General features: G+C 55.0%; 2 protein-coding genes across 5 annotated transcripts in view; both read right to left on the minus strand.

Annotated features, from left to right (window-relative positions):
* Positions 1-8630: 8630 nt before the first annotated feature.
* Positions 8631-13869, minus strand: ARTN (artemin). Its single transcript, XM_082455981.1, has 4 exons — positions 11062-13869; positions 9709-9770; positions 9274-9418; positions 8631-9200 (listed from the first exon to the last, which is right to left on the minus strand). The coding sequence occupies exons 2-4, from the start codon at positions 9766-9768 to the stop codon at positions 8740-8742; spliced, it is 666 nt and encodes a 221-aa protein (XP_082312107.1). The 5' UTR covers positions 9769-9770; positions 11062-13869; the 3' UTR covers positions 8631-8739.
* A 638-nt stretch (positions 13870-14507) lies between these two features.
* Positions 14508-27682, minus strand: part of ST3GAL3 (ST3 beta-galactoside alpha-2,3-sialyltransferase 3) — a 235491-nt gene continuing 222316 nt past the window's right edge. For 2 of the 4 annotated variants that reach the window (XM_082455586.1, XM_082455585.1), the window contains 3 exons: positions 21141-21287; positions 20816-20962; positions 14508-15558 (listed from right to left, as the gene is read on the minus strand). In XM_082455586.1, the coding sequence (XP_082311712.1) occupies positions 15469-15558; positions 20816-20962; positions 21141-21287 (384 nt within the window). In that variant the 3' untranslated portion in view covers positions 14508-15468. The remainder of the gene's footprint in view (positions 15559-20815; positions 20963-21140; positions 21288-27682) is intronic. The other 2 variants (XM_082455588.1, XM_082455587.1) reach the window with 1 other exon arrangement.

The following is a 27682-nucleotide window of genomic DNA, read 5'->3' on the forward strand; positions in this document are numbered from 1 at the left end:
CAGCGGAAAAGCGCGGAAACTCTTTCCGGGTCCTCGTTCCTGTCCTCGCTCCAGCCCGCGTGCTCCCGAGCAGGCGGCGGAGCGGCGCGCCGCTCGAGGCCCCCGCCGAGCCAAGGCCCCCGCCGCTGCGCACCCTGGGAAATGTAGTCCGGATTGCGCCCAGCAGGAGGGCGGCGCCTTGCGGCGGAGGCGGGGAGCACGTGGGCTCGGGACCCGCTGAGCCCCGCCAGCCCCAGGTCTACCGCGGCCAGCAGGCACTCCAGGTCCGACCGGCGGGAGCCGCTGCGGGACAGCTTCATAGGAGGACGTGACTCAAGGGGCCGGTGGGTGGAGCTGGGAACCCAGGCTGGAGGATAAGGTACATGTTGGTGGGGGTGGGGGGTGGGGGGCGGGGGGGCAGAGGTCACTCCGGTGCTTCGCTGGCCGCCCGACCTGGGGCCCAGGAAAGGGGCCGTCTGGGAAGGCATCCGCACTACCCTGAGAAGAAAGGGGGCTTGGCGCGCCTCAGGAATAAAAAAGGATGGCTCTTGGGGCCACCCAGTGAGCAACTGGGAAACCACACACCATGGACAGTGGTTGGAGAATTTCATCGGGTTCTTGAGAGCAATGTCCCTTTATGAGTAATTAAAATAAGAATAGCTCACATTTAAGTGCTAGGAACAGTACTTTACATACCTTAGGTCCAATTCTTCTTTTTTAAATTTATTTATTTATATGTATTTTTTGGCTGCGTTGGGTCTTCGTTGCTGTGCGTGGGTTTTCTCTAGTTGCAGCGAGCGGGGGCCCCTCTTCATTGCGGTGCGCGAGCTTCTCATTGCAGCGGTTTCTCTTGTTGAGGAGCACTGGCTCTAGGTGCGCGGGCTTCAGTAGTTGTGGCACGCGGCCTCAGTAGTGGCTCGCAGGCTCTAGAGCGCAGTGCAGGCTCAGTAGTTGTGGCGCACCGGCTTAGTTGCTCCATGGCATGTGGGCTCTTCCCAGACCAGGGATCGAACCCGTGTCCCCCTGCATTGGCAGGCAGATTCTTAACCACTGCGCCATCAAGGAAGTGCCCCTTAGGTCCAATTCTGTCAACAACTCTGTGGTGGGTATTTTCATTCACCATTTTCAGATGAGGAAGCTGAAGTTGGGGAAAGTTGAGCTTATCTTGTTCCTGAGCACACAGCCAGGGTAGCAGAGATCAGCCACAGATCTGGTTGGCCGCAGACCCCAGTAGTCTCTACCCCTTACCCCTCCACCTCACCTTTTATTAACACTTGCCAGCTATCCCAGCAGGGAAAAAAAAAATCAAAAGGGAAAAGACCTCTGTACTCTGTGTTCAGTGGAGGAAGCTGGCATTGGCTATAGCCGCTGAGGCCTGAGAAGGTGGATGAAGGCTTCCCTGAGGAGGAGAAACTTGATCTGAGCTTGAAGAACAGCGAGAGACTGGGGAGGAGGGAGCTTGATTATCTGGTAAGCAGAGCCCAGTGGGAATCTAGTCATTCAACAAATCTTTATAAAGAAAATGTTTGAGGGCTTCCCTGGTGGCGCAGTGGTTAAGAATCCACCTGTCAGTGCAGGGGACACGGGTTCGAGCCCTGGTCCGGGAAGATCCCACATGCCGCGGGGCAACTAAGCCCGTGCACCACAACTACCGAGCCTGCGCTCTAGAGCCCACGAGCCACAACTACTGAGCCCGCACACCTAGAGCCCGTGCTCCACAGCAAGAGAAGCCACCGCAGTGAGAAGCCCGCCCACCGCAACAAAGAGTAGCCCTGTTCGCCGCAACTAGAGAAAGCTCATGCTTAGTAACGAAGACCCAATGCAGCCAAAAATAAATAAATAAATAAATAAATTTAAATAAATAAATAAAAAGAAAGCCCACGCACAGTAAAGACCGAATGCAGCCAAAAATAATTAATTAATTTATATATATAAAAAAAAAGAAAATGTTTTAAGTATAGCTAGTAATTTGTGCTCGCTTTAAGGGGATGTCTGTGGGGGTGAGGAAGGGAGAAGGGATGAGGTTGGAAAGACAAGTTGGGAACAGTAGACTCAGTGGGGAACAGTTTACACTTTATCCTAAGTGCAAAATGAAACCATCATGGGGTTTCAAGTGGGCAGTGATAACTGGATTTGCATTTTAGAAAAATGTATCTATAGTATGATACATTGAAGGGGGAAAGAGTAGAGGCAGGGGGGATTTGGAAGGAGGAAACAGGAAGTCAAAATAAAGTAACTGATTCCAGGTCTGTGCATGGGGGTGTGAAATGCCTGGCCCTGATACTGACATCTCATTGTGCAGGTAGGGGGATGGGGGGAGGGTTAAGAGAACAAATTCTGGACTTAGGCCTGTGTTCAAAACCTGTCTCTGCCTCTTTCTAGCCATAAGACCTTGACTTCTTCTGAAACTCACTTTATAAAAAATAAGAACAGGAATTCCTGCAGTGAAGGACAAGCTGAGATGGTGTATGACTAGGGTTTGGCCCAGAGGCCACAACTTGGTCAAAGTGAGTTTTCTCCCTGCTTCCAATCTAGGGCTTCTTCCTGGTGCCTGGGGGTTCCCCTGGCAGAGAAAGAAGCCAAGTCTCACCAACAGTGGCTCCTGAGCATGCTTTATAAACTCACCTAGGACAGACAGATTGAAGTGAGCCCCAGGCAGGGTTGGGGGCATTTCTGGGTACCAGACCACACCAACAGTGGCTCCTGAACATGCTTTATAAACTCACCTAGGACAGACAGATTGAAGTGAGCCCCAGGCAGGGTTGGGGGCATTTCTGGGTACCAGACCAAAGGGGACTTCCAGGAGACATGGATGACAAGTCAGGATAGCTTAGAGCCAATTGGGGAATGAATCTTTGGGAACTAGTTACAGATGGGTTCTTCTCTCCTCTGAGAGGTAAGAATAGGACATATAGGGGCCAGAACCTCTGACAACCCTGGGAGGGGGTCCCCAAATTCAGGAGAGTATTCCAAAGCCCAGGAGAGGAAGAGAAAGAGCTTCTGTTGGTCACCTGGAACCACTAGCAATCCATGTCCATGACGAATTAACCAGTTTGAAGTTTTTCAGCCTTCTAAAACAGTGTGAATTGAGGGCCCTCCTGTAGTTAAGAATTCTCAGGGGAGGTTGCCCCCTTTCCACTTAGCACTAAAGTTAATTGCAGGCAACTTTCTTTGTAGTCCCCTGGTTTGAGGGAAGGAGGTTAGGAAAAGGAGGGGAAGGTTTATTTCTAGTTCACCCTAGGTGTGGGCATAGTCCTTTGGGGTCCTGGCCTTACGGAGAATGTTCCAAGTAGACCCCCACCATAAGCTCATGGAACCCTTAACAAACCAATTCCCAGGTTCCCCAGGTAAGGAAAATGCCTTCAAGGTGAACGCCAACTACTGAGCTTTGCTTACCTTTGTAGTTTCCTGCATTCATTCATCCATTCATTCATTCATGCCTGAATATTTCTCATGTGTTTGCCAGCTCACGGACACATTAATTTTTAAAACTATATGTTTTGTCTAGTATTTTTAGTTGTTTTCAGCAAGAAGCTTAGCCTGAGTCTCTAGGCCACCATGTTGCCAGAAAACCCAATGGGCAGTTTCAGTCCTTATGTGACTTGATTTTCCTGTTGCATTTGGCCCCTTTGACCACTCCCTCCCTTTGTTCTGTTTTGGTTTTTTCCACCACTCTGGTCCCTCCCTTTTGGTCTCCTTCACAGGCTTGTCTCTCCTCCTCTCCCTGTTCCTTAAATGCTGGGTCTCCAGGCCTTAGCCTCTGCTTCTCCTCTTGTTCCTGCATATCTCACCACTCCCTTGCCTTTGATCTGTGACTCCCAGATCTCTCTGGTCCAGACTGTCCTGAGTTCCTGACCCTCAGACCCAGCTGCTGCCTCTGCTGCCTCTGAAAAAAGTAAGTATTGCTTATCTGAAACTCCAGTTTAACTGGATGTCAAACGGGCAGCCCTTTTTTTTTGCCAAACGGGCAGCCCTTCCCCCACCTCCACCTCCAACTGTGGTCTCCTTGATGGTAGAACATTTTTCTAGCTGACCTCAGAATCCCTATAACTGGCCCAAGGCACTACTGTTAGTGCTCAGTTAATGTTAAAAGGTCACAGGGCTGAGAATGGCTGGAGGGAGTTGAGGCTGGAGACAGAGACCAGTTAGGAGGATGGGCAATAAACCATTCCACAAATTAGGAAGACTTCCACAGAATAGCGTTGGGAAGAGAGAAAGTGGGATGGGCTTGCAGGATCTAAGGATCTGAGAACTAATGGAAAAGGGAAGTGACAAAGCTCAGGGAGTCTAGGCTGTTGTCCAAGTTTCTGACTCGTGTCCCTGGATGGAGGTTGGTGCCATTCACTTGGGAGGGAACCCTGGAGGAGGCTCGGAGGCTGGAGAGCAGGGAAGCTCATTGATGTGGGGCTTAGAGCAGGTAGAGAAGGGTGGAGAGAGCATCTGAAGGAATGAACGGAAGACATCTAGGGCAGGTAAGTTCAGTTTGAGGTTTCTGAGGCTATGCAGACAGAAGTATTGGAAATACAGACAGAGCTTAGGAGAAAGGTTTAGCTGGAGATGCAATGAGAGCATCATCAGCCTGGAGGCGGTAACTGAAACCATGGGAGTTGGTGACATTGCTCAGGGAAAGTAAAATGGGGAAGGAAGGTCTGTATCAGAGCCCTGACGAACACTTAAGAGGCAGAGAAAGGAAAAGGAACCCGAAAGGAGTTTGAGAATGAGCAGGGGTGGGAGAAAATCCAGGAGAGTATGGAATGGAGAGTCAAGACAGGTGTTCCAAGAGGGTTGACAAAGTTGGGCACCTCTGAGAGTCCAAAGGACTAAAGGCTGAGAAGTGGCCTTTGGGTTTAGTAATGATGAGGCCACTGGGGACCGCAGCAAGAGCTCTTTTAGTGAAGGAGAGGTGGAAGTAGATTATATATTTGTAATCACAGTGTCATTTTTTTATGCTGTGATATATTCAAGTGAGTTTAAATGCAGAAGGAAAGAAGACATTCAGTAGAAAAAGGATGAAGAATAGGGAGGCTTGTAAATAATGGAGACAGAGAGCCCTGATATGGGAACCTGAGCACAGACAGAGGAATTAATCTAGCTGCAGGAGGACATTAATAATAGTATCTAGAACAGGGCAGGAAAGCTGAAGGGCCATGGACTCCTACGGAATCTCTGAATGAGCTTAGGAAAGTCTGTGGGCTCCCTCAAATTGTTCACCAGATTTACACATTGGTGGTTTTTTCAGCAGGGAGGTGGGAGGTGGGAGGTGGGGAGGATCCTTGGCTTCCATCAGTTTCCGTAAGGACTGTACAACTCCAAAACAGGTTAGGCACCACCCCTGTGAACAAGAAAAGTGATCTCACATGGCACAAATTCTCTTAGATCTTTTCTCTGATCTCTCAGCTTTCTACCCTACCTTTCCTTTTCAAGATGAGGCCTCAGTTAGACAGCCAGTCCACATGCACTCAGTCACCGGGCTCTCTAGCTGGGGAAAGTGCGGCAATCCCCGGACAAGAGAGGAGGAACGCCATTGGCCGGGGCAGGAGGAGCGCATGGATCCCCGAACCTTGATTCCTGGATGAAACTAATCTAGAGGGATGTTTGGGTGACCCCTGAAGCTGGAAAAACTGTCATTTCAAAGCCATCTGTAGTTTTCTGTCTTGCAAGAGGCGGTGACTTGATACCTCCTTGGAGGAGACCATACCTTAGTTCTGGGACGATCACTCAAATGGGCAATGTCATTTTGCAAATATGAAACAGACTACAGTCAAAAATGGAGAGTCTAGAGGCTTCCCTGGTGGTGCAGCGGTTGAGAATCCGCCTGCCAATGCAGGGGACACGGGTTCGAGCCCTGGTCCGGGAAGATCCCACATGCCGCGGAGCAACTGGTCCCGTGAACCACAACTACTGAGCCTGCGTGTCTGGAGCCTGTGCTCCGCAACAAGAGAGGCCGCGATAGTGAGAGGCCCGCGCACCGCAATGAAGAGTGGCCCCCGCTCGCCGCAACTAGAGAAAGCCCTCGCACAGAAACGAAGACCCAACACAGCCAAAAATAAATAAATAAATTTATAAAAAAAAAAAAAAAAAGGAGAGTCTAGGGAACTCCCTGGCGGGCCAGTGGTTAGGACTCCACACTTCCTCTGCAGGGGGCATGGGTTCTATCCCAGGTTGGGGAACTAAGATCCTGGAAGCCTTGTGGTGCAGCCAAAAAAAAAAAAAAAAAGATTCTAGAGCTACCTGTGGCCCCCGAGGAGCAAAAGTGCTCTACCTGGTGAGGTCATGTGCCTGGTGACCTCTGCTAAGTTGTAGGCAGAGAAGAGGAGCTCTGCAACTTGTTTGAGGAAAATAGCTTCATTTATTTTAAAGAGGGATTTGGTTCATTGTGAGCTGCAGATTGAGACTAGTTCTTGAGGGAATGTGTTCCTTTTGGAGAAGCTGCTGTTCACCCACACTTTTGTAAGCTGTCGGGCATAATCTCTCCGGGGCCCAGAATGCAGCCTTGAGTTGGGGGGACCCTACTCCCCAAGGACCGACAATTTGGGGAGTGTTGAGAGCTAGCGCCTTTGGCTGGGGTTCTGACCTGGCTCTCTCTCTGAGCCTTGTCAGACGTGGCTTCACCCCATCTCCTGTAAGTGGCTCTGAGAGCACAGATGTCCACTAAGGGGCAGGGCCTGGAGGGTCTGAGGACTCTGCCAGGCTTTCGAGTCTTTCCAGCAGGGGCTCCCTGGTTGCAATGACCCTGGAATTGACAGAACCCCCCCCCCTTCACCCCCAGCCAGGACCAGGGCCCAGGCCTTCATGAGGTGTCTCCAAACTGTATGGCACTGCTGCCATTGTCTTTGTCTGGAGGTGGGGGTTGGCGACTGAAGATCCTGAATCAGTTTGGAGGCAGAGAGAAGGGCCGAGGGGGTGTTTGAGGGCAGCACGAGAGCACCAAAGTTTTGAGGGCACCTAGAACTGGGGCAGTGAACACAGAAGAATGGAAGCACAGACTTGTTTCTGCTCCTTGACCCGGAATGCCTACAGCCCTGAGAGCCCGGGCCAGCTCCTCACTGTAGCCTGGGAGAAGGGGGCCCCTGTGCCAAAGCGGGCAGGCGCTTAGGCAGCTCGAAGGAATTTTGGTTAATGCGGTCAAACGCCTGAGGGATCCCAGCCTCAACATGCTTCACTCTCATGGTGCCTCGTGCACCCCTGGCTGCAGCTACTGCCTGTGTCCTCACAGCTGCCAAATCAATCTCCAGCCCAGACCTGCCTCCTCAGCTCCAGACCAGTACAGCCCATTGCCTCCTGACGACCCCTCTGGATGTCCCATGGTTCCTCAGACCCAGCCTGCGTCCAAACACATATCCTGATATTATTTGCAAAGAAGAAAATCATGTAAGACAAATCCACTGGGCCCAGGAAACAAGGTTTCACAGGACACACACAAAAGCTCAGAGGGATTGCACTGACTTCTTAGATATGACTTGGGGACAGTGTGGAAGGCCAGGGTCAGCATTAACCTCTTCTTCCTTCCAGAGGAGAGTGTGTGCCTCTTAGCTTCTTGTCTTTTTCATACTGTTTGCCAAACTGAATTTAAATATTATTTATGTAAATTATTTATTGTCTGTCTCTCCTGGTTTAAGCTTAAGAGCAGAGATCATGGGTTCACTTCTGTATCCCTGCTCTCTACCCAGCATCTGACATAAAATAATAAATATCTGTTGAATGAATAAGTGAATATCCTTGTTCATTACCCAAGATGCAGGTCTCTCTAGGCACCCTCAGTCTTTTCCTGCTTTCTTATCCCCATGATGCTCTGTGCTTCATCCCCCCAAACCAGCCTCCCACTGCACCCTCTTCCCCCACCCTCAGCTTCTTCATCGCTTGACTTGGGCTGTTTCACGGAATGTGGGTGGTGAGCTCCCCATGCTGGGCCATCTGCAAGCACAGGCAGGCTATGCACCTGTCAGGGTGCCCTGGACTCTGATGAGTGACAGTGGGGTGGGGCAACGTATGGTTCTCTGCATCTTCACCATGAAACAAGGCCCGCAGCACGCCTGAGGTCTCAAGGGTATGGCTTTCTCCACCAGTAACCCCAGGCTCCAACCGCTGGGGACTGTGCAGGGGTTGTGAGCTGGCTGGCCTGTTGGGACTGGTGAACACACCTTTGTCACTCACTCTGCCTGTGTTCCATGCCCCTCATTTCCCAGAGCTGCTGGGTGGGCGCAAGCAGTCCTGGGCCAGGCCTGTGACTGCTGAGTGAGCCTTAAGTTGTGAGTGGGATGGTCAGGGAGTGACCTCCATCCGGCCCCCACAGCCCAGCAAAGGATCTGACAAACCACAGAAGTAAATAAATAACTTAGAAGTAATAAATAGGGGTCCAGCTCCCACGAGTGAGTCCAAGGCCCACTCCAGCACAGGCACTTCCCCAACACAATTGCAATGTGTCTCCAGATCTGTCCCCCCAAGGCCTGGGCTGAGGCTGCAACCTGGCACATCTGGGTTCTCCAGAGGAGGAGTCCTGGGTCCATGGCCTGGTCAGTGCCAGAGTCTGTGAGCAGTGGGTCCTCGGGTCTCCACAGCTGAGGTTTCTGGTGTCTGTGGGGCTGAGGCCGGCAGGGTGAGAGCCCTGGGGCCGCTGGTCAGTCGTGCCTCTATCTCCGCAGGGCTGATGTCTGTCAACTCACCGGGCCGAAGCCTCCGTCTCCGGCCGAGGCCCCCGGCCGGCCCCAGGCAGTTAGATCCACAGGTAAGGGTGCTTCCGCACACCCTCGGAGTGAGCCCTCAGCCCAGACAGCCGCAGGCAGTGGCCGAGAGGCGGTCCACGGTCTTCCAGGTGCTGTTGACGTCCATGAAGGAGACGGCCTCGTAGCGCGTGGGTCGGCAGCAGGGCTGGCTGACGGGCCGCGAGCCGGGGGGCGGCCGCAGGGCCCCGGCACCCAGCAGGCTGGCCAGACTGAGGTCATGCGGGGAGCGCGCGCGGCGGCAGGAGCCGCTGCAGAAGCGGAAACGCACCAGCTCATCGGAGTGGTGGCCCAAGCCGAGCGCGCGCACCGGCACCAGCTGAGAGCGCAGGCGGCAGCCCCGCGCCCCCGCGGCCCGCGCGCGGCTCCCCCGGCTCCCGCGGCCGCCCCGGCCCCCAGCCCGCGCAGCGCGGGGCCCTCGGGGGGCAGCGGGCGAGTGCGCGGGCGGCGGGGGCGGCGGCCGCCGGGCTCCTCCGCCGCACAGACCGGCCGCGCGGCCCCCTGGAACGAGACGCAGTCACGCGCGGGTCCCCGGCCAGCCCGCCCCGCCCCGCGCCCTCGCCCTCTCACCTACCAGGCAGGGGACCCGCGGGGGGCGCCGGGGCCGGCGCGGGGCCTTCTCGGGGGACCGGGCTGCTGGGTGCGGGGCCCAGGGAGGCCTCGCCCTCGGCGATGCTGCTCAGCAGGGCCAGAGCGGCCAGGGTAGGCCACAGGGCAGGCTGCTCGGAGAGACGAGATGGAGCCTCAGGGGGGAGGAGGAAACCCTGGTGGGTGCAGGGAGGGGCTGGGGCCGGATGGAAGGGCTCGGGTTGGAGGATAATGGATCAGCTGCCCCGGGGAGCCCGGGTAAGGAATCACCACCTGAGGGCATTGACCTTTCCTCCTTCCTCCGGGCCCCTCCCTGACCATTCCCCCACCTACTTCTGACGCCTGCCCAGGGAGCCCTGCTCTCCCTAGTCAAGCCACCTTTCTTCAGTACCAGGTGGGAGTCACTGGGAGAACCACTCACCTGCCGCCTAGGCCGGGGCCAGAGGGGCAGCACAGAAGGGCCTCCACGTCCAGGCTCCATCTCTGTCAACACCAGGAACTCCCATCAGCCGTAGTTGACCTGTTCCCCCACCCTCCTCTTGAGGCAGCTTGGAACATTGAGAGATGAGTTATCCTTTGAGCAGGTCATCTCTCCACTTCAGCTTCTCCAGATGAGGGACAAGGGGCTTGGGCAGCTGGGCTCAACCCAGGAGAAGTGGCTGCATCGAGAACCTATTTCGTGGTGCTTTGCACCTGGTTCCCTCTTTCAGACCTCACAACTCCATGAGGTAAATGGTATTATCCCCATTTTCCAGATGAGCAAACAAGGCTCAGAGAAGCTCAGCAATTATCTAAGGTCACAAGGGTAGACCCACGCAGCCGTGCAGGAAAGGTGACCTTCCTGCTCTGTGCTGCAGGGCTGGAGAAGGGAGCAGTTGGACACCCTTGATCTCACAGAGAGCCTTCTCTCCATGCCACAGAGGAGGAAGTTGTGGCCTGGAGAAAAATTAGGGTGCTTGCTGGTTGACCTGAGTTATCTGATGATAGTGAGGCCCAGGCTTCAGCCTGTGCTGCCCACCCAGCAGACGGTGGAGGGTGATGAGCCCTCTAGGAACATGAGGCCTAGGCCATGGCTCCCTATGGCCACCAGGGGGTAGCATTTGCCAAGCCTGTGGACTCAAACGGGGGGTGGGCTTTTCCCCTACCTTCAGCTAGACTCAGGCCCCAGCAACTCCCTGGAGTTGCTTCTACCTGAGACTACTCTGAGAGCTTAGCCACCCTGAGAGCTGGTCCAGGTCTGTACCCCTTCCAGCTTCCCCTGGATCTGGCAGCCTGGCCCTGCTCCTAGAAGTTTCCCCCACGAACCATCCTTCCTGAGCCCAGCTGGGCTTTCAGAGTCCCACCAGGTTTTGTGAGCCCACATTGCCTGGCACTCCCAAGCACCTCTCTGGAGCCTCATGAGCCCTCACTAGCTGGCCTGCTCTTTGGTCCCAGCAGTCACCTCCACCCCCACCCCTGAGCATACAGAATGTCTGCATACCTGTGGGCCGGTCCTCCCTGGTGAGGTCCTCCAGGGCCAGGTGTGCTCGGCTAACGGAATTTGGGCCTGAGGAGCCAGGCTAGTGACTGTTCTCATTGATGGAGGGAAAGCCCGGCAAGGCAGGGTAAAGGCCCCCTGCACTAGGGGGAGCCCAGGAGCAGGTCTCTTGGGACGTAGGCAGCTCAGGCCCTACGTCTCCCTCCCGGCAATCTGGGGCCACTTGGTCCTCCAGCCCTTGCCTTTCCTCCCCATCTACCAGCACCACCACCGCCCCCCCCCCACCCCGATACTCACCACGGGGGTTCTGTGTCGTGTTCTTCTAGGCACCTTTCCTGGGACCAGTGCTGGGCTTTCCCCTGCAGCTCAAAAGGCTCATGCCCAGGGCTGTGCACCGGGCAGTGCCCCTTTTAGCCAAAAGCTTGGCAGCCAGTCTAAGCCCTCTAGCAGCAGCGGGAGCCTCACATTACAGCGGGCCAGCAGGGCTAGCGCAGTCCAACAAGCGACAAGAGGGACTGCGGGGGGCTGGGAGGGGCGGAGAGCTGTGCAGCAGGCCCAGGAGAGGGAGGATGTAAGAAAGGAGCGGAGGGGGACGACCCTGGCCGCTCCCTCTAGCCCCTGGGCTGGGACGAGAGGTGGGCAAACAGGTCGGCTTACCGCAAGTGCAGGGCTCTGGGTCTGGGGCACAGCGAGGGCTGGGACCCGAGGGACCTGCTGCTGGTGGAGCCCGTGGACCGTGTCTGGGGGCCGGGCCCAACTCCATCCCTCAGCAGCCTCCTGCCCGCCGCCGTCCGGTGTCAAATTCCAGTCCCGGCGTCACCGGATCCTGGGGTGGGGCCCGAGCACCCCCTGCCCCGCCCCACCTCTCAGGGCTCACCTGGCCACTCCACCCTCTGGAATCTGGTCCCCCTGGCTCCACTAGGTCCCCCGAGGTGGGGCGGGGAGGAGATGCTGGGAAGGGCCCCCAGGACAGAGTGGAGAACCCAGGCGGCGCAGCGGCATGGACACTGAGGGTTCGGAGTTTGTAGACACTGGGAGTAGGGAGTTGGGAGGCCGGGCAGAGGGCGGGAGAGGGAGGGGACAGGCCGGTCCCTGCCTTGGCCCACCGGCCTTCGGGTTCCCGCCGTCCTGGCTGGCCGCTCTGCACTAGCTGCTCTCTCTGATCCACCGCTAGTTTCTTCTCTCAACAGACCCACTGCATTGAGTCCGAGACGCACTGACTGCGCTGGGGCTTTCATGGTCTGACCCGGCTCCTGCGGCCCCGCCGCTCCCCTCCGCTGCCGCCTGGGGCTTGGAGTACAGACACACCTGCAAACACCGCTGCTCAGCCTGGCACAGCGGCGCTGGTAGGAGTGGGTGCCGGGGGCTGAAGAAGGGGAGGGTCCCGGCGGAGGAACTTTTGCACTGAGGCTTGAGGTAGGAGCTGGAGGCTAGTATTTCAGATGCCTAATTATGGTAGTTCGGCTGGTGGGTGGGATGGAGGTTGGGTGGGTAACATGGATAGAGGTAAGGAAAGGCCAGATCCTGTGTGTCCTAATAGGGAGTCTGGACTTTATCCCAGTGATACTGGGGACCACTGAAGGGTTTCAGGCAGGAGAATGGTGTGATCCAACGTGCGTTTCAGTGGCTGGCTCTGGCTGTGGTGGGGAGGGTGGTTTGGAGGTACGTCAGGAGGCTGCTGGGGGAGAAGAGGATTCTGAAGCTGAATTGTGGGGAGAGTGTGGGGCTTTGTGGGCTCTTTCAGGAACACACCTTTTTGAAAACTCAAGTTGGTGCCTGATTGGATGCGGTGAGGAAGTAGGATGGCATGCCTTTGGCCTGGGTGACTAGGAGGAGGGGATGCATTCTGGCAGCTGGGGCTCCTGAAGGAGGGATAGGTTGGGGGCAGGAGCTCATCAGTTCAGTGTTGGACGTGCCAGGCTGGAGGGACCTGTGGATTATCCTAGTGGAAATGTTCAGGAAGTGACTGAGTTTGTAGCCTGGAGCAAAGCGAAGAGAGCTGGGCTGGAGATGGCAATTTGGGAATCGTTGACCAACTGACAATTGGAAGCCGTGGGTGAAGCTGATAGTGCTCAGGGAACATGTGTGGACCAGCTGTACCCTGGCTGTGCATCTGAACCACCTGTGGACCTTTTAAAACTACCCGAATCTGGGCCTCACCCCAGACCTGAATCAGAATGGGCATGTGCAGTTTTCCACATCTGCACAGGTGATTCTGGTTTATGGCCAGGCAGAGAACCACAGCTTTCGGGAGGGCAGTTAATGTGTAGTGGTGGGGACTAGAAGCCTGACTGTCCCAGGCTCGGCAGGACCCCTGTGGGACAGGAGGCCAGGCGGTGAGCAGCTCTGTGTTCTGCTGCCTCCCCAAGCCGGCTGCCTGGGCAAGGGGGGCAGAGTGCAGGGGTTCTGCCCCAGGGCTCTATCAGCCAGGGCTGCTGCTTGCTGGCATGCAGCCTATGCCCTGCACAACTCCAGGGGGCGCCATTCACGTAGGACACAGGAAGCATTGGAGTTTGCATCATAGTGGCCTTGTTTCCAGCAGAATCGAAGGGAGTTTCTGGGTCTCCCTGTCCCTCAGTCAGGGCCTCACTTTCCCCTCGGCTGAGGAGGCTTCTGTCTGAGCACAAAGCACAGCAGTAAAGGGGCATGCGGGAAGTCAGAAGGGAATGGCACTTGGATTGGGATGTCAGGTAAGAGGTGACGGGGCCAGTCAGCCCCACCTGTTGCCACGTGGCAGCTCTGGCAGGAAGCTCACTCCCAGGCCTATGGCCTCAGGGGCAGGAGTGCGTTGGCCTTTCTCAGGCCTGCCTGGGAATGCTGGGGAAGGGAGAGAGCAGATTCCAGGGCTCTAGGGGGTAAGGCTGGGATGCCCTTTCTAATGTTTGCCAGAGGGGCTTCCCTGGTGGCGCAGTGGTTAAGACCAATGCAGGGGACACGGGTTTGAGCCCTGGTCCGGGAAGATCCCACATGCAGCGGAGCAACTAAGCCCGCGAGCCACAACTACTGAGCCCACGCGCCTAGAGCCCGTGCTCCGCAACAAGAGAAGCCACCACAATGAGAAGCCCGCGCACTGCAACGAAGAGTAGCCCCTGCTCGCCGCAACTAGAGAAAAGCCCGCTCACAGCAACAGACCCAACTCAGCCAAAAATAAATAAAAATAAAACAATAATAATAAAATAAATTTAAAAAATAATAATAAAATAATGTTTGCCAGAGGGGTCCTAGAGATGGGCTGTGCCTTCCTCTTCTGTGCAGAAAGAGGGGTCCTGAGGGGAGACCGGGTGCCTGTGTGCTAAGGGGGAGGGCGTGTCTTTCCAGGGCTCAGCGGAGCTGCCGGGAGTGGTTTAGGTCCCTGTGCTGGGGGCTCGGCCGTGCAACTTTCCTGTGCTTGCAGGAACCTCTGTCCCTGTAGTGCTGGGGCTGTGGTGACCCAGAGGCACTGTGCTCGGGCTGGGGCTTCAATCCCCTGAACTCTGGCTCCTGTAGGAGGCAGCAGGGTAGATTCTGGGGCATGTCCTGATGCCCCTGGACTGCCTCTCTTAAGGCAAAGAGGGTGCAGGACGGCTATAGGACAGGAGAGGCTCCAGAAGGCCCCTAGGTGGCTACCCAGGTCCTTCAGCTAACACGAGAAGTGAAAGGGACCCAGGAGGGCTGGAGAGATGGCCCTTGGGTTTAGCATACTTGCTGAGGCCCCAGGTTCCTGTTTCTTCCAGGAAAGTCAGAGAAAGCAAGAGGAGGCCAGGTTCAGGGAAGAGCTTTATTGCTTCCATGATGGCTGCTCAGGATGGCTGCCACAGCCTGGGTGAGGTCCTTGAGCCTCACTTCCCTCTGGTCCAGGCTAAAGGCAGAACCCAAGGACCTGGCAGTCTCACTGCTGAAACCCAGAACAGCTGCCAAGTTGGTCACTCCAGGCCTGGGGCAGTGTCCTATGGGTCGGCTGCAGTTGGGGAGGGAGGGGCATTCCCATCAGGTTGGGCCAGGCCTCACCGCCCGAGCTCTGAAGTTCTCTCCACTCAAGCCCAGGGGCATCTTGTTGGCTTAAAGGATGGCTCCAGGGTTTCCCTGTGGGACAGCTGGGGGCTGCTGAGCGGGACTATCCCATCTGCTCCCCAAGAAAGGCCAAACAGTGTCATGAGCTGGAGGGGGCTGGCCTGAGATCCTGCCCACCTCCCTGTAGCCCCGGAGCAGGGCACAGGCTAGTCCTGGCACTCCCACTCTACAGGGAGCCCATTGGTACCACTGCCTGAGGGGCCCTTTAGTGGGTCTCCTTCTGCACGGCCAGTAGACCAAACTTGACATCTCCAACCTTATTGAAAAATAAATTATCCCTACCCTCCCCCCACCCCAAATTCACAAAATGATAATACACCGAACACTGATTGGAGAAATGATTCTGGCAGCAGCCTTGCTGCCTAATGTCCGCCTCCTGCATGCTGGGCCCGCTGGGCATGGCCAGTGGCCTCCTGGCCCTCTGGCTTCAAGGACCCAGGCTGAGAGTGAGGCCTAGTGCTGGTCTCTGAGGCTGGCCTCTGAGCAGACACAGCTCTGGCTGCCCCACCAAGGCCTCACCACCCCTGGGGCCACTTGGCACTGTCCTTCTCTGGGTCTGAAGGCTCCCGCACCTCTCAGGCAGAGCCAGACCGAGGCCAATGAAGTGGGCAGGTGGCGGTGGCTGGACTTCTGTGGCCACGTGCTGGGTCCACCTCAGATGCCACTGGTTAGGTCAGTTATGACATGCGCTTTCACCAGCTTCCGCAGAAACTCTTTCTCTCGCTGAATGTTGTGCGTCCAGGACTGAAAGGAAAGATGGAGCAGTGGTCAGCTGGGCAGCCCAGGTGGCTGCTGGGATGTGGCCCTGCTAGAACGCAGGTTCCCAGGGCTCCATGCCCACTTCCGACCGCCACCCTCCGATGCTCTGACTGTGGGACGTCTGCCCTAGAGGTGCCACAGCTCACCCACCTCCCTTCCCAGGACCTGGAGAAAATAACCTTCTAATAACCCCTTTACCCGGCCTCTTAACTTCTTCCAAGTCTTAGAGATGTAGGCTTTCCAACCTGGTTCTCACTCCTTCCACCTGTCCTTGCCCGGCGGCTTCTCCAGGCCCCTAGGTCCTAGGCACCCTGAGGTCAGGCAATGTGAGTCACTCAGGTCCGGCCCAGGCCTGGGGTTGGGCCCTGCTGGAAAGGGAACCGTGCGGGGTGGCTTAGTCATTCTCTGGCCTGCTGCAATCCACTCTCCAGGCCTGGGGGCAGCTGATGAAATCCTGCCTCTCAGACCAGAGGAGCCAGGGGGCCAGAGGCTCATCTTAACGGTTAATATGAAAATTGCAGGGAAGACGCTGCCTTCCAGGGCTTTCCTGGGGAAGACTGCACCCAGGCTCAGGTTCTCTCCTTTCCCCAGTGCTCTCACCAGGAAGCTGTGATGACTAAGTCTCTCAAAGAATGAAACAGGATTGAATGAATAAAGGAACAACGAAAGCCAATGGCCTTGTCACAGTCTGGACACAACTGACCGCTCTGTTGCATCCGTCAGCGCTGAGGCTCACCCTGGGATGTTCACAGCCACTACTTACCGGTGTGGAGAACTTACAGCTCTTATCTGGTCCTTGTCTGACCCAGTCAACCTCCTCCAACCTTCCAAATCTTTTCTGTCTGAAACTTGGGCAAAATCCCCTATACTCCTCTTCTTTGAACACCCCCTTCAACTTCCTGTGCTAACCACAAACCTGGCTGCCCCCAAGGACAGCATCCCCCAGACACGCTCTTTCTTCCCTCACATCCACACTCATGGCGCCTGGAGGTGGCAGGCTCTTCCTCACTCTTTGTTGCTGCATCTACACAACTGTCCCTGTGTACTCCCTTGAACGTCTGGCTCCTTTGGCTCCTGGCATTATCCTCAGCCGTCTGCAAACTGCCCGTCCTCGTTGCAGACCACTGGGTGACTCACCCTCATTCCTTGAAGATTCAAACATCTGGCTCACTGTCTGTCTTTGAAGGCAGGGACTGATTAGCACAGAGTAGGTGCTCAGTACATATGTGTTGAATGAAATTAGATTTTCCAGGTAAGAAAATGGAGGCATGGAAGAATGGCAGGGCCAGGATCCAAGCGAGAATAGAAACTCATACAGCTCTTTACTTAGCCCATGCCGGCATCACTCCCCAGGGAGAAGTAACCAATCTGATAGGTCAGTTTCAAGAACACCCACTGGGAGTCCCTGAGGGTTGAAAGGTCAGCAGAGGACTGGATATCTGATGATATCAAGGAATTATTGTTAAATTTCCAGGTGTGATAATGGTATAATATTGAAAAAATTCGTCCTTATCTTTTAGAGAAATTTACTGAAATGTTTATGGCTGGCATGATACGATGTCTGAGACTTCTTTCCCAATAACCAGCAGGGAGGGGAGGCGTGAGAGGAAGAGCAGATTGAGCAACACCGGCCGCATGTTGACACCTGGGGGAGGGAGGTGACAGTATGTGGGAGTGCATTATTTTACTCTCTATACTTTGAATACGTTTGACAAAGTTCGTAATAGCAGAGCAAACAAAAACGTCTGCCTGGATGCATCTCTCTCTCCGACCAGGCAACACCGCCTCTCTGGCGCTCTTTTCCCAATCTCTCCCTGGTGCACACAGCACAGGAGCTTACAGCGCTCTCCTCACTACGCCGTCTGCATTGTCCACGGGCTGGGGCAGGATTCTGGGAGCCTCACCAGGACCCCTGACTCTGGATGCAGAGACCACGCTCGCAGAGGAGCCTTCCTTCTCACAGCTCTTTTCCCATCTTTATCTCTTTGCCCCCACGGTTCTGCCCTGACCATCGCATGTCCTCCTCTGTCATCTCCCTGGGAAACCTCATCCGTGCCTCCCCTGTATCTGAAAAGCAGCTGTGCTCACAACCCACAGATCCTCATTTCCAGCCCAGATTTCCCTCCCATGGCAGACTCCGGTGCGAGCCCACTTCAACCTCTGGCTACTGCTCAGTCCCTCGGGGCTGGTACATCTGACGGCCACTTCTCAGCACACATCTTCTGGGACTTCCTTGCAGTGCTGGACATTGTAGGCACTCCCTCCCTTGGTCTCCACGACCCTGCATCTTCTTTTTTTTTGGCCACGCCGCACAGCTTACAAGATGTTAGCAGTGAAAGCGCAGAGTCCTAACCACTGGACCGCCAGAGAATTCCCCAACCCTGCAACTTCTAACCCTTCTCTACTCTCTCTCCTCCTTTATGTTTTCTGTTTTGTTTTGTTTTGTTTTAATTTTTTGGGTGTGCTGCGCAGCATGTGGGATCTTAGTTCCCCGACCAGGGATCAGACCAGCACCCCCTGCATTGGAAGTGTGGAGTCTTAACCACTGGACTGCCAGGGAAGTCCTCTCCTCCTTTATGAACGCCTCTGACACCCCTCACATATCCTGCCGGCATTCGGTCCTCGCCCCACTGTCTTCACATCCCCAGGCTCTCACTGGGCCTGGAGAATGGACTGATCAGTCGGGTGGAGGTGAAGCAACGGTGGGGCCAGGGCACGGAATGGTTCACTTGCCTACCGAAGACACCCCGAGGTGACAACAGGGACCCTACACCCAAGCAACAGCATTTCAGTGACTTCTCTAGGGTGCTGAGAGGTAACAAGAGTAAGTAGGGGTGAAAACATTAATATTAATAATAGTGGCTAACACGTATGGGCGCTTACCATGGCCAGGCCTCTTCTATACATTATCACATCGACTCTTTCCCAGACCTAACATTACCCTTTGTATTGATAAGCAAAGGAAGGTACAGAGCCAGGCTCTGAACCCAGGCCATTTGATTTCATTGCCAGCACTCAGCACTCCACATGGAGGTGGTGCAGCAGATGCCGTGAGCCTCAGAGCCAGGCGGTTCTACAGGATGAGGAAGGGGAGCGGGGGCAATGGCCTGACAACTGAGATGTGGCAGGTGGCAGAAAGGGAACAGCCTCCACTGGGCACCTCAGGGAAGGTGGTGTCCTTCCACCTCATTCCTGCATGGAGGCCACCTCCAGGCCTTGCTGATTTAAAATCCTAACCGTTTCTTACCTCTGTCTTCCCATCATCACTGAACAGTTCCAGGGCAGGATCCTTCATCTCTTGCCTAGACTGCTGAGACAGTGTCCCCACTGGTTTCTGTTCTTGCCTGGAACCCTCTAGGTCACGCTGCAGCCACAGTGACCCTACTACATGCTAATCTACAGCCTAAAACTGGTCCATGGCTCCCTCCTGCCTTCAGAGCGAAGTCCACGCTCCTTACCGTGGCAGAGAAAGCCCTTCATGATCCAGCTACTGCCTATGTCTGCGGCCTCTCACCTTCTGCCTAAAACTTTTACATAAAGTTTATATAAAAGGAATATGTAAGAGACCAAATATAGGAGTAAACAGAAGCCAGGGGGCAGGTAAAAGCAGTGAGAGAAGTTTGGAGTGGGTGCTGGCAGGGGACGAAGCAGCAAGAAGATATGTGAAGAGAGGCAGAGACGGAGAGACCACCAGGGTCCTGGTGAAAATGAGGCAGGGCTGGAGCCACTGCTGAGGGGTAAGACAGGTCAGGGGCTCTCCTGGACCCAAGATGAGCTTCCCACTTCTGAACCCCATTCCAGGCAACAGGAGGCCCAGCTGTAAGGCTATTTCTGGCTTCTCATGAGATTCCCAAGTCTCTCTTATTTCCTTGAAATAACTCGCAATTACTCGAGCCCGCCTGAATGAACACAAAAAGCCTAAGACAATATGGATGGGAACGGAAGCCAAGGATGGGGATGTGGATCTCCTGGGAAACATGTGGAGTGAGAAGAGAAGACTGTCTAGGATGGAGCCCTAGCTAATGCTGACTCTTAAGGGATGCACCGAAATCCAGGACACGGAGGAAGAGAATGAGAGAGCCTGGCGAGGGAAACAGGAGGAGCACTGAAATGACCGGCTCAGAGTCTAAGCAGGAGAGCGTCTCAGGAAGGGCCGGTCAACACAGAAAGTGTTTCAGAGCGATCAGAAAAGGCGGGACTGACTGATGCGTGTCCCTTGGACTCGGCAGCCTTGAGTCACTGGTGACCTTGGTGGGAGGTATGTCAGGTGAAGGGGGAAGCCAGGCTGCGAGGGGCGAAGGGTGAGTGGGAGTGAGGAGGGCGAAGGCGCAGAGCACCCCTGGGGCTGCAGTTTCCTCCAGTTTTCTCACGGTGGAGGAGGTGGAGGAGGGGAGGGAGGGAGGGAGCTCTGGGGAGCATAAGGCCTGAACAGTGCAGTGGGGTTGGAGCCGGGCATGTGAGAGACTGATGAGCAGGGACGAGCGCTGGCTGAACCGTGAGTCTGCTCGGACTCCGGGAGATTGACCCTAACAACCTTCGCCACCCAGATGCAGGAGTAGAGAAGCTGCTCAAAGCACAAGCCCCAGACGCCCAGGGTCCAGGCTGGGAGCAGCGGGAGATGAGTGGTAGAAGCAAAGGGTGCTGTAAGAGGCATTTCGATTTTCCACGTGGGCTCTTGCTGTGAAGGGAGAGGTGCCAGGAGAGGCTAGCTGACTGGGAGAACTTAAGGTACCTGAACATATGAATCACCCGGGAAGCAACTCTGGGTGCTAGAAAGCTTTAGTGCTTGGCCACGGGGAAGGGTGGAGGAGGTATGGGGGCATCCTGGCACGGAGAGGTAAGGTCTGTGGGTTGTTTGAGAGGGCGAGGAGGTCCTCTGAGGGAAGAGGAGAATCGAAGCAGAGAGGAGGGCTGTGAGCTTGCTCCAAGATGGGCATGTGATGGCTGGGGAGCAGCAAGGAGGAGGCAGGGGTTGGACCAGGACAAGGAGAGGGCCAGGGAGGGGAAGTTCAGGGAGAAGGATGCTTGGTGGTCAGAGGCCTGCAGGCAGGGATGGATGCCTGGTGACCCAACTTAGCTGAGGGTGGGGCAGGGCCTTTCAGGGAGCTCTGAGCAGCCAGACCCGAAGCTGGCTCGTCCCTTGACCATTCATTTGTACACACGCAGTCAGAGTCTGTCCTTCGTGCTGGCACTGACCCCTCCCTCGCCCTGCCCAGGGACCGCCCCCCGCCCAGCCCTGCACCTCTTTGATGGCTGCCATGCGCACGGTCTCATAGTAGTGCAGGGGTGCATTGGGTGTGCTCATGTCGTAGCCGAAGCCTGCAACTGCCACCTCATCACAGCCGTGTAGTGCCATGGTCACTGCCACACTGCCGAGGGTCGGGATGTTCTGGATGGAGGGGAAGGGGGTGCAGAGTGAGGCTGAAACCCTCAGCGAAGCTCTCCAGAGCTCAGCTCTGCTCCTGAGAACTGAATCCCCTGTCCCCACCCTGCCGCCCTGTCCTTCCTTCCCAAGGCACCTCTGGCCCAGGTCCCCTTCTACCTCTCCCAGGATCCAGACATCTCACCCCGCGGCCCATGAGGCCGTTGTTGAAAGGCAGTCCGATGAGGGTGAAGGCGGCTTCCTGGATGAAATATGGGTTGAGGATGCGAATCTCAGGGGGTTCCTTGGGCACCCGAGTGGCCACAGATTTCCAGAAGCCATCTGATGCGCTCTGTAGACACAGCACAAGTGGGCATGAGCGGGCACACAGCTTGTGATGGGACTGGGTGAGTGGTGGGGACCCAAAGTGTGTACAGGCTAATGAGAAACAAGGTGGGGGGCATGAGGTATGTACAGGGAGCCTGGGGCATGGGGAACAAACACGGCTGGAGGACGGACGACCTGGTGGGTGCTGGGGACACAGGATGTGTGGCAGAGACAAGGTACATGGTAGGGCACAACGAGCACACAGTGGGGCCAGTGTGGATGGAGGATACCAAGTGAGCTGCAGGGCGGGGCACAGGGCGTGGGGCACTGGGCTGTGCTGCTCTGGCCTTGGGCGGTGGGGGGGGGGGGTCTTGGGCCACGAGGAAGACCCAACGGCCGAGCAGTACCCCTCCCCTTTGCTGCTACTGAGGGGCCCAGGAGGAGCCTGCCCTCTCTCTCCTATCTGCTCTGCTGGGCTCGCCTCCTTTCCCTTCTGCTGAATTTCCTCGCTCTCAGTCAACTGTTCTAAAGTGAACCTGAAAAATAAAGACAGAATGTGAGCTAGTATGGCAGAGCAGAAACAACACTCCAACCCCAGTTCTGCCACCGATGGAGTTGGGTGACTTTGGGCAGGTGACAAGCTCTCTAAGCTTCAGTTCTTTAATTGCAGAATGGGATGATTCTTCCCTGAGGGATCTCAGTACCAGACTGGAGAGGCATCAGCTCTGAAACCTGACACCCCAGGGTCCACTCCAGGGCCACAACTTCCTCTCCTTCTACCTCTCTTCCTCCCTCTAGTTCCCAGCCCTGCCTTTCTGTTCAGCACACGAGCCCTCCCTGGTCTAGTCCCTTGAGTATATCGCTTCAGCCACTCTCTCGTGAGCACCCTCAGCTCCCTGCCCTTGTCGTTCTACTGTCCTAGCCCAGGGGAACCACGAACTTAGATCAACCCATACATCCACCTCTCCCACCCTTACAACTGGGCTCCTGAGTGCTGCTGCAGAAAGTCACAAACCAACCCTGTAGGCTGGAGGGATGTCCCAGGGATGTCCCATAGCCTATGTAGGCAACCCCTCTGTTGTTGGACATCTCAGTTGTTTCTGGTTCCGCCAGATCTGCTCCTCCTTCTGTGTTCCCTAACCTCTGCTGTCTACTCAATCTTCCAAACCAGAAGCCTGGGAATCGACTTTGCATCCCTCTTCATCTCTCCAGCCCGTTCTGTCCTACTGGTCATCTGGGTCATTTCGATTCTATTTTCTATAGAATCCCACGGATCCATCCTTTCCTCCCAAGCCCACTGCTACCACCTAAAGTCCAGGTCTCATCATCTTTCAAACGGACTATTATAATGAGGCCATGTACACTGTTTGTCTTGTTGGCCACTAACCGGCCCCAGAGCCCAGTAGAGTGACTGGAAAAGTACAAAATAATTGTTGAGTTCCATTCACCCAAAAGGAGTGCCCAGAATGGGCCACCTCTGCCTCCCAAACCACTTTCTGCTCTCTGCCAGAAAGATCTTTCTATATACAAACTGGATCACATCACCACTGCCCACAGGAGATCAGAGTTTTTTAGCCAGTAACCCTGCCTGCTGCTCCAGGTTTCATTTCAGCCCATCTTAAGTCCGCATCTGCTGATTCGTGCCTCCATTCTTTTGCTGATGCTGCTCCTTCTGTCTCTAACGGTCTCCCCACCTCCACCCACCTGATCCACCCTACTTGCTTCTTAAGACTCAGCATCTTCTCCTTTCTCATGTCTTTCCTGAATACCTTCATCCCAAGGTAGAAATGACCTCTAACCTTTAGGAGGTGATAAAATATGGAGTTAAGATCTGCTATAGGGGCTTCCCTGGGGCACAGTGGTTGAGAATCCTCCTGCCAATGCAGGGGACATGGGTTCGAGCCCTGGTCCGGGAAGATCCCACATGCTGCGGAGCAACTAAGCCCGTGCACCACAACTACTGAGCCTGCGCTCTAGAGTCCATGAGCCACAACTACTGAGCCTGTGTGCCGCAACTACTGAAGCCCGCACGTCTAGAGCCTGTGCTCCGCAACAAGAGAAGCCACCGCAGTGAGAAGCCCATGCACTACAACAAAGAGTAGCCCCTGCTCACCGTGACTAGAGAAAACCCACGCATAACAATGAAGACCCAACACAGCCAAAAATAAATAAATAAAATAAATAAATTTATAAAAAAAAAGATCTGCTATGGTTTGAAAGTTTGTGGCCCATCCCCCCCCCCAATTCATTTATGTTGAACACCTAATGCCCAAGGTGATGGTATTAGGAGGTGGGCCTTTGAGGGTGAAGGGTGAAGCCCTCAAGAATGGGATTAGCGCCCTTACAAAAGAGGCCCAAGAGATCCCTCGCTCCTTCCACCAAGTGAGGACATAATGATTTATGAACCAGGAAGCCCTCACCAAACACCAAGTCTGCCAGTGCCATGATCCTGGACTTCCAGCCTCCAGAACTGTGAGAAACAAATGTCTGCTGTTTATAAGCCACCCAGTCTGTGGTATTTCGTTATAGCAACATGAGCTGACTAAGACAGAAGATCCTTGGGCCCAGATCCAAACTCAGCTCTGGTCACTCAACTGTGTGGAGGCCTTGGGCAAGAAAACTATCATTTCCCTATGGATAAACCAGGGATACTAAGGGTATTTATCTTGTGTTGTGAAAACTTAATGAGATAATTCAGGCTGAGTGCCCAGCTCACAGTCACTGGTCAGCTACTATCACCACCGCCATTAGCCCCAGGGCAGGGGCTCACATCTGATTCCCTTCTGTGGCCCAGCAGCGCAGCACCGGCCGCGGGTGTGTAAGGGGACATGAACTCCATCCCGGCTCCTCCACTGCCCTCAGCATCTCTTCAGGCTTGTCTTCTGCGGCCTTCAATGGACTGTCTGCTCCAGCCACCCCCTCCTCACGTCTCCCCATCTCTGGCAACACCTCTCTCTCAGGCAAATTCTATCCCTCCTCCAAGCGTCAGCTCAAAGGATGGGCCCTTAGGGCCAACTTCGCTGGGTCTCAGCCCCAGTGAGACGAGACAGCAGACCCCAGACCGGCTTCCTCCTGTGCCTCCCTCTGTGTCCAGGAGAAGTGTGTGTGTGTAAGGGGGTAAAGATCAGGACAGTGAGATCCAGCAGGAAAGGGAACGGTGGAGAAATGGCCAAGATCTTATGCAGAACTGGGGAGAAGCCCCTCCTGGGAAGATCAGACGTGTACTGAAAGGAATGGCAGGTACCAGTCTGTGCTGAGCAAAGCACAGCCCCCGTCCCTTCTCCAGAGCCCAGCAGGTCCCAACATCCTCCCCGCGCCCTACAGCCCTGGGTCCCTGCCCACGCTTGCCCACATACCCCTAAAGAGGAGGAAGGGCAGGGGCCGCTCGGGAAGGGAGGGAGAGGCAGTAATGGCACAGCTGGGGGTGTGGAGACTACAGGCTGGTTTTTATAGATATTATTTATGTCTCTACAACTTTCACCCACTTCACAGGTACGGGACCCAAGATGAAGCAACGTGTTCAAGGTCACATAAGAGTCTGTACCAAGATGCAAACCCAACGTCGTGATGCCAGGATGGGTGTTCTTTCTGCCACACCATTTATTATCAGCACTGCTGTTCCCACCTTGGGAGGTCTCGGGGGCTAGTCAAGGATGGATGGGGCCTCCCTTCTACCCGCCAGAAGCGCTGAGGTGAGTTAGGGGTCACTCCGGTTGGTGCCCTGCATCCTGTTTCACAGAGGGGACTGAGGCTCAGAGAGGCGAGGGGCCTTGCCCCGAGGCACACACAGCTGGGGAGAATCTGAGCTGGATTCAACTTCAGAGCCTGGGTCTTTCTGTGACACGAGATTCCCTCTCTGAGACAACATCTCTTGGCTTTTCCCATGTGCTTAAGGGTCCCATATGTAACCACCATGTGAAATGGTAGGAAATTAGCTTACGATCTCAAGCCCCTTTGAGAAGCTGACAAACGCTCCAAGGTGGAGGGGAGGCTTCTGCCTCTCTTCCCATCTTTACTCTTTCCCAGGAGGGGAAACAACTCATGTGACTTCTTGGATTTGAGGACACGTGTGTCACATTTACTAGTAGGAAGTGCAAAGTCACAGGCACACATAGAGCTCCTTCTGGCTCCTTGTGCGCAGGCAGCGGCGGGTACGCCAAGGCAGAGCTTGCCTCCCTGGAGCAGGCCCGGCATTCCGGTCCCTGCTCTGCTCACCTGTTCTAAGAGCGCTGAAGCTCCTACTGCCTTCGGGCAGAGAGCAAGACTGGGAAGGGGTCGGGGAGGGGGTGGGGTGGGGGTGGGAGCGAGTCTTATGCTTGGGACTCAAGTCTCAGAGAGGCTGCCTTAGGGCACGGGGACCCAGCACCGCTATTTTATTTTTCCCACCTGTCGCTGTCCTGGTGCAGGGCCTCCTCAGGAATCCCAGGGAAAGGAGGAACAGGAAGACCAGGATCTGGCTGGGGCATCACTGTGTCAGACAAATACCAAGTAACCACAACTGCAGCCCGTCTCTCAAATAAAAGCCATGGCTCCCCGTCTCAGAAAAATCATACACAGGTACCCACACACAACACGCCGCACACCACTGCCAAAGGGAGCAGGGTCCCTGAAAGCGAGGGCGTTTGGTGACTTGAGATTGAGAATCTCTGTGTGGGGCAAGAAGAGAGGAGAACCTCATAGACACCAACTCTGAAGGGGTCGGTGGGAGCAGAGGAGCCTGCGGAGCAGACTGAGAACCAACAGTAAGAGCCACGAGGAGACGCAGGGAGGGTGTGATGCCATGGGAGACTGTGGGCCTTGGAGTCTGGGAGACCCACGTCCACATCCAGATTCCGCATCACGCAACCAGGGTGTGTCACGGGATTTCTTCAGGCCTCAAGTTCCTCATGCATAACGGGGACGTCAAGACCACTTCCCAGATAGCCGTGATGATTAAATGAAGTGCTGTGCCTTTTACAGCATCTGGCACCATGTCTGGCACATGGCAAGGGCTCAATAAATCTTGTCTGTTATGATTCCGAGTGTCACAGAAGCCGAGAGTGAAGCAGAGGGTGTGGCCAGCAGTGTTAGAGGCCACACACAGGCCAGTTCACAGACATACACACACTGAAACGGGGGCCAGCTTTGTCCTTGGGTCCCCTGCAGGAGGGCAGTGGGTGTTGGAGGCCTTCCTACTGCTGGGTGACACTGCCAAGCCTGCCACCAGAACACAGCCCTGTTCCAGAAGGCCTATCCAAATGGCCCAAGGCCTCTCACATCTCGTTTCCCTGACCCACAGGACACAGCACAGAGGCCTATAAAGCCAGCCAATGACGCTGGCCTGGAATGGTCAAACCTCTCCTCAAGGCCACCTGTGGGCCGCATGCTTGGTTGAATCCCTCCTCCAGGAATGTCCCTGCCTCAGTCCAGCCTGGAGCCAGCTCATCTGCGTGGAGCCACTGGTCTCCTGCTGATGCAACTCGTTCTGCTCTTGTCAGAACAGCCAGGAGCAACGGGGGGAAAGCATCTGGGAAGAAGTACCTGCCCAGCCGGGCTCCCACAGTGCTTGCCCGCGCCCTTGCAGGCTGCTTCTCCTGCAGCCTCTTCCTCCTTCTCTGTGGGGAGAGAAGCAGTCTGCATGCCAAGATGAGAGGTCTGGGAGTGCAGAGCCTGACCGTGGCTGGCTTTCTGCAGCCAGGAGTAAGGGCAGGTGTGTTCACTCCTGCCTACACCAACCCCCCACCCCACCCCCGCCGCTGCTACTGCCTGAGGACAGGTCACCAGCTCACTGGGGTCACTCCAGGAGCCACCAGACCTCCTTGCCTCCATCGTGCCTTCCTTCAATTCCACACAAATCTGATCTTGACACTCTCAGGGCTAAAATCTTCAGAGGCTTTCCACCGCCCACTGAGACAGCTTGTCAGGATCATTAAGAGCACGGGTCTGTTTTTTTTTTTTTCCTTACTCAAAAGGAGTTTGTAACCCAGGAGGAAAGACAGGGCTGTGTACAAATATCTCAATACATGGTATAATTATTATGATATGAGAAAGAGCCAAAAAGAGGTTTAAAACATCTGCTATACTTATTTAAAATATATACAAAGAAGACATATCCCCAAAATGTTCACATGCATAAAACTTAAATGGGAGGAAGAGCAAGGTGACATACCAAGGAAACTATAAGTAAAATGAAGCAGAGCTTGAGAAGAGAGCTATTTACAGATGTACAAAATACTTCAGAACTAATGATTAACCTGGATCAACCAATCAACAAATACATGAGTCTCTGTTATATATAAGCCATTTACTTTCTGTACAAATATATTCTATAATATTTCAGACATCAAATAACCCTCAAAACATTGATTACCATCATACAAAAAGAGATCTTTAAGAACATCTGGTCTGGGCAGGGGGTGGGGGGGATGAATTGGGAGGTTG

Source organism: Balaenoptera physalus (assembly GCF_965194825.1).
Source record: "Balaenoptera physalus genome assembly, chromosome: 1".
Classification (NCBI taxonomy): domain Eukaryota; kingdom Metazoa; phylum Chordata; class Mammalia; order Artiodactyla; family Balaenopteridae; genus Balaenoptera; species Balaenoptera physalus.

Coding starts and splice junctions, on each gene's coding strand:
- ARTN (XM_082455981.1), bottom strand. CDS start 9,768: ATGGAGCCTGGACGTGGAGGCCCTTCTGTGCTGCCCCTCTGGCCCCGG. Junction 9,419..9,708: donor GGCCCCGGCCTAGGCGGCAG/GTGAGTGGTTCT, acceptor CTCTCCGAGCAG/CCTGCCCTGTGGCCTACCCT. Junction 9,201..9,273: donor CCCCGCGGGTCCCCTGCCTG/GTAGGTGAGAGG, acceptor GTCTCGTTCCAG/GGGGCCGCGCGGCCGGTCTG.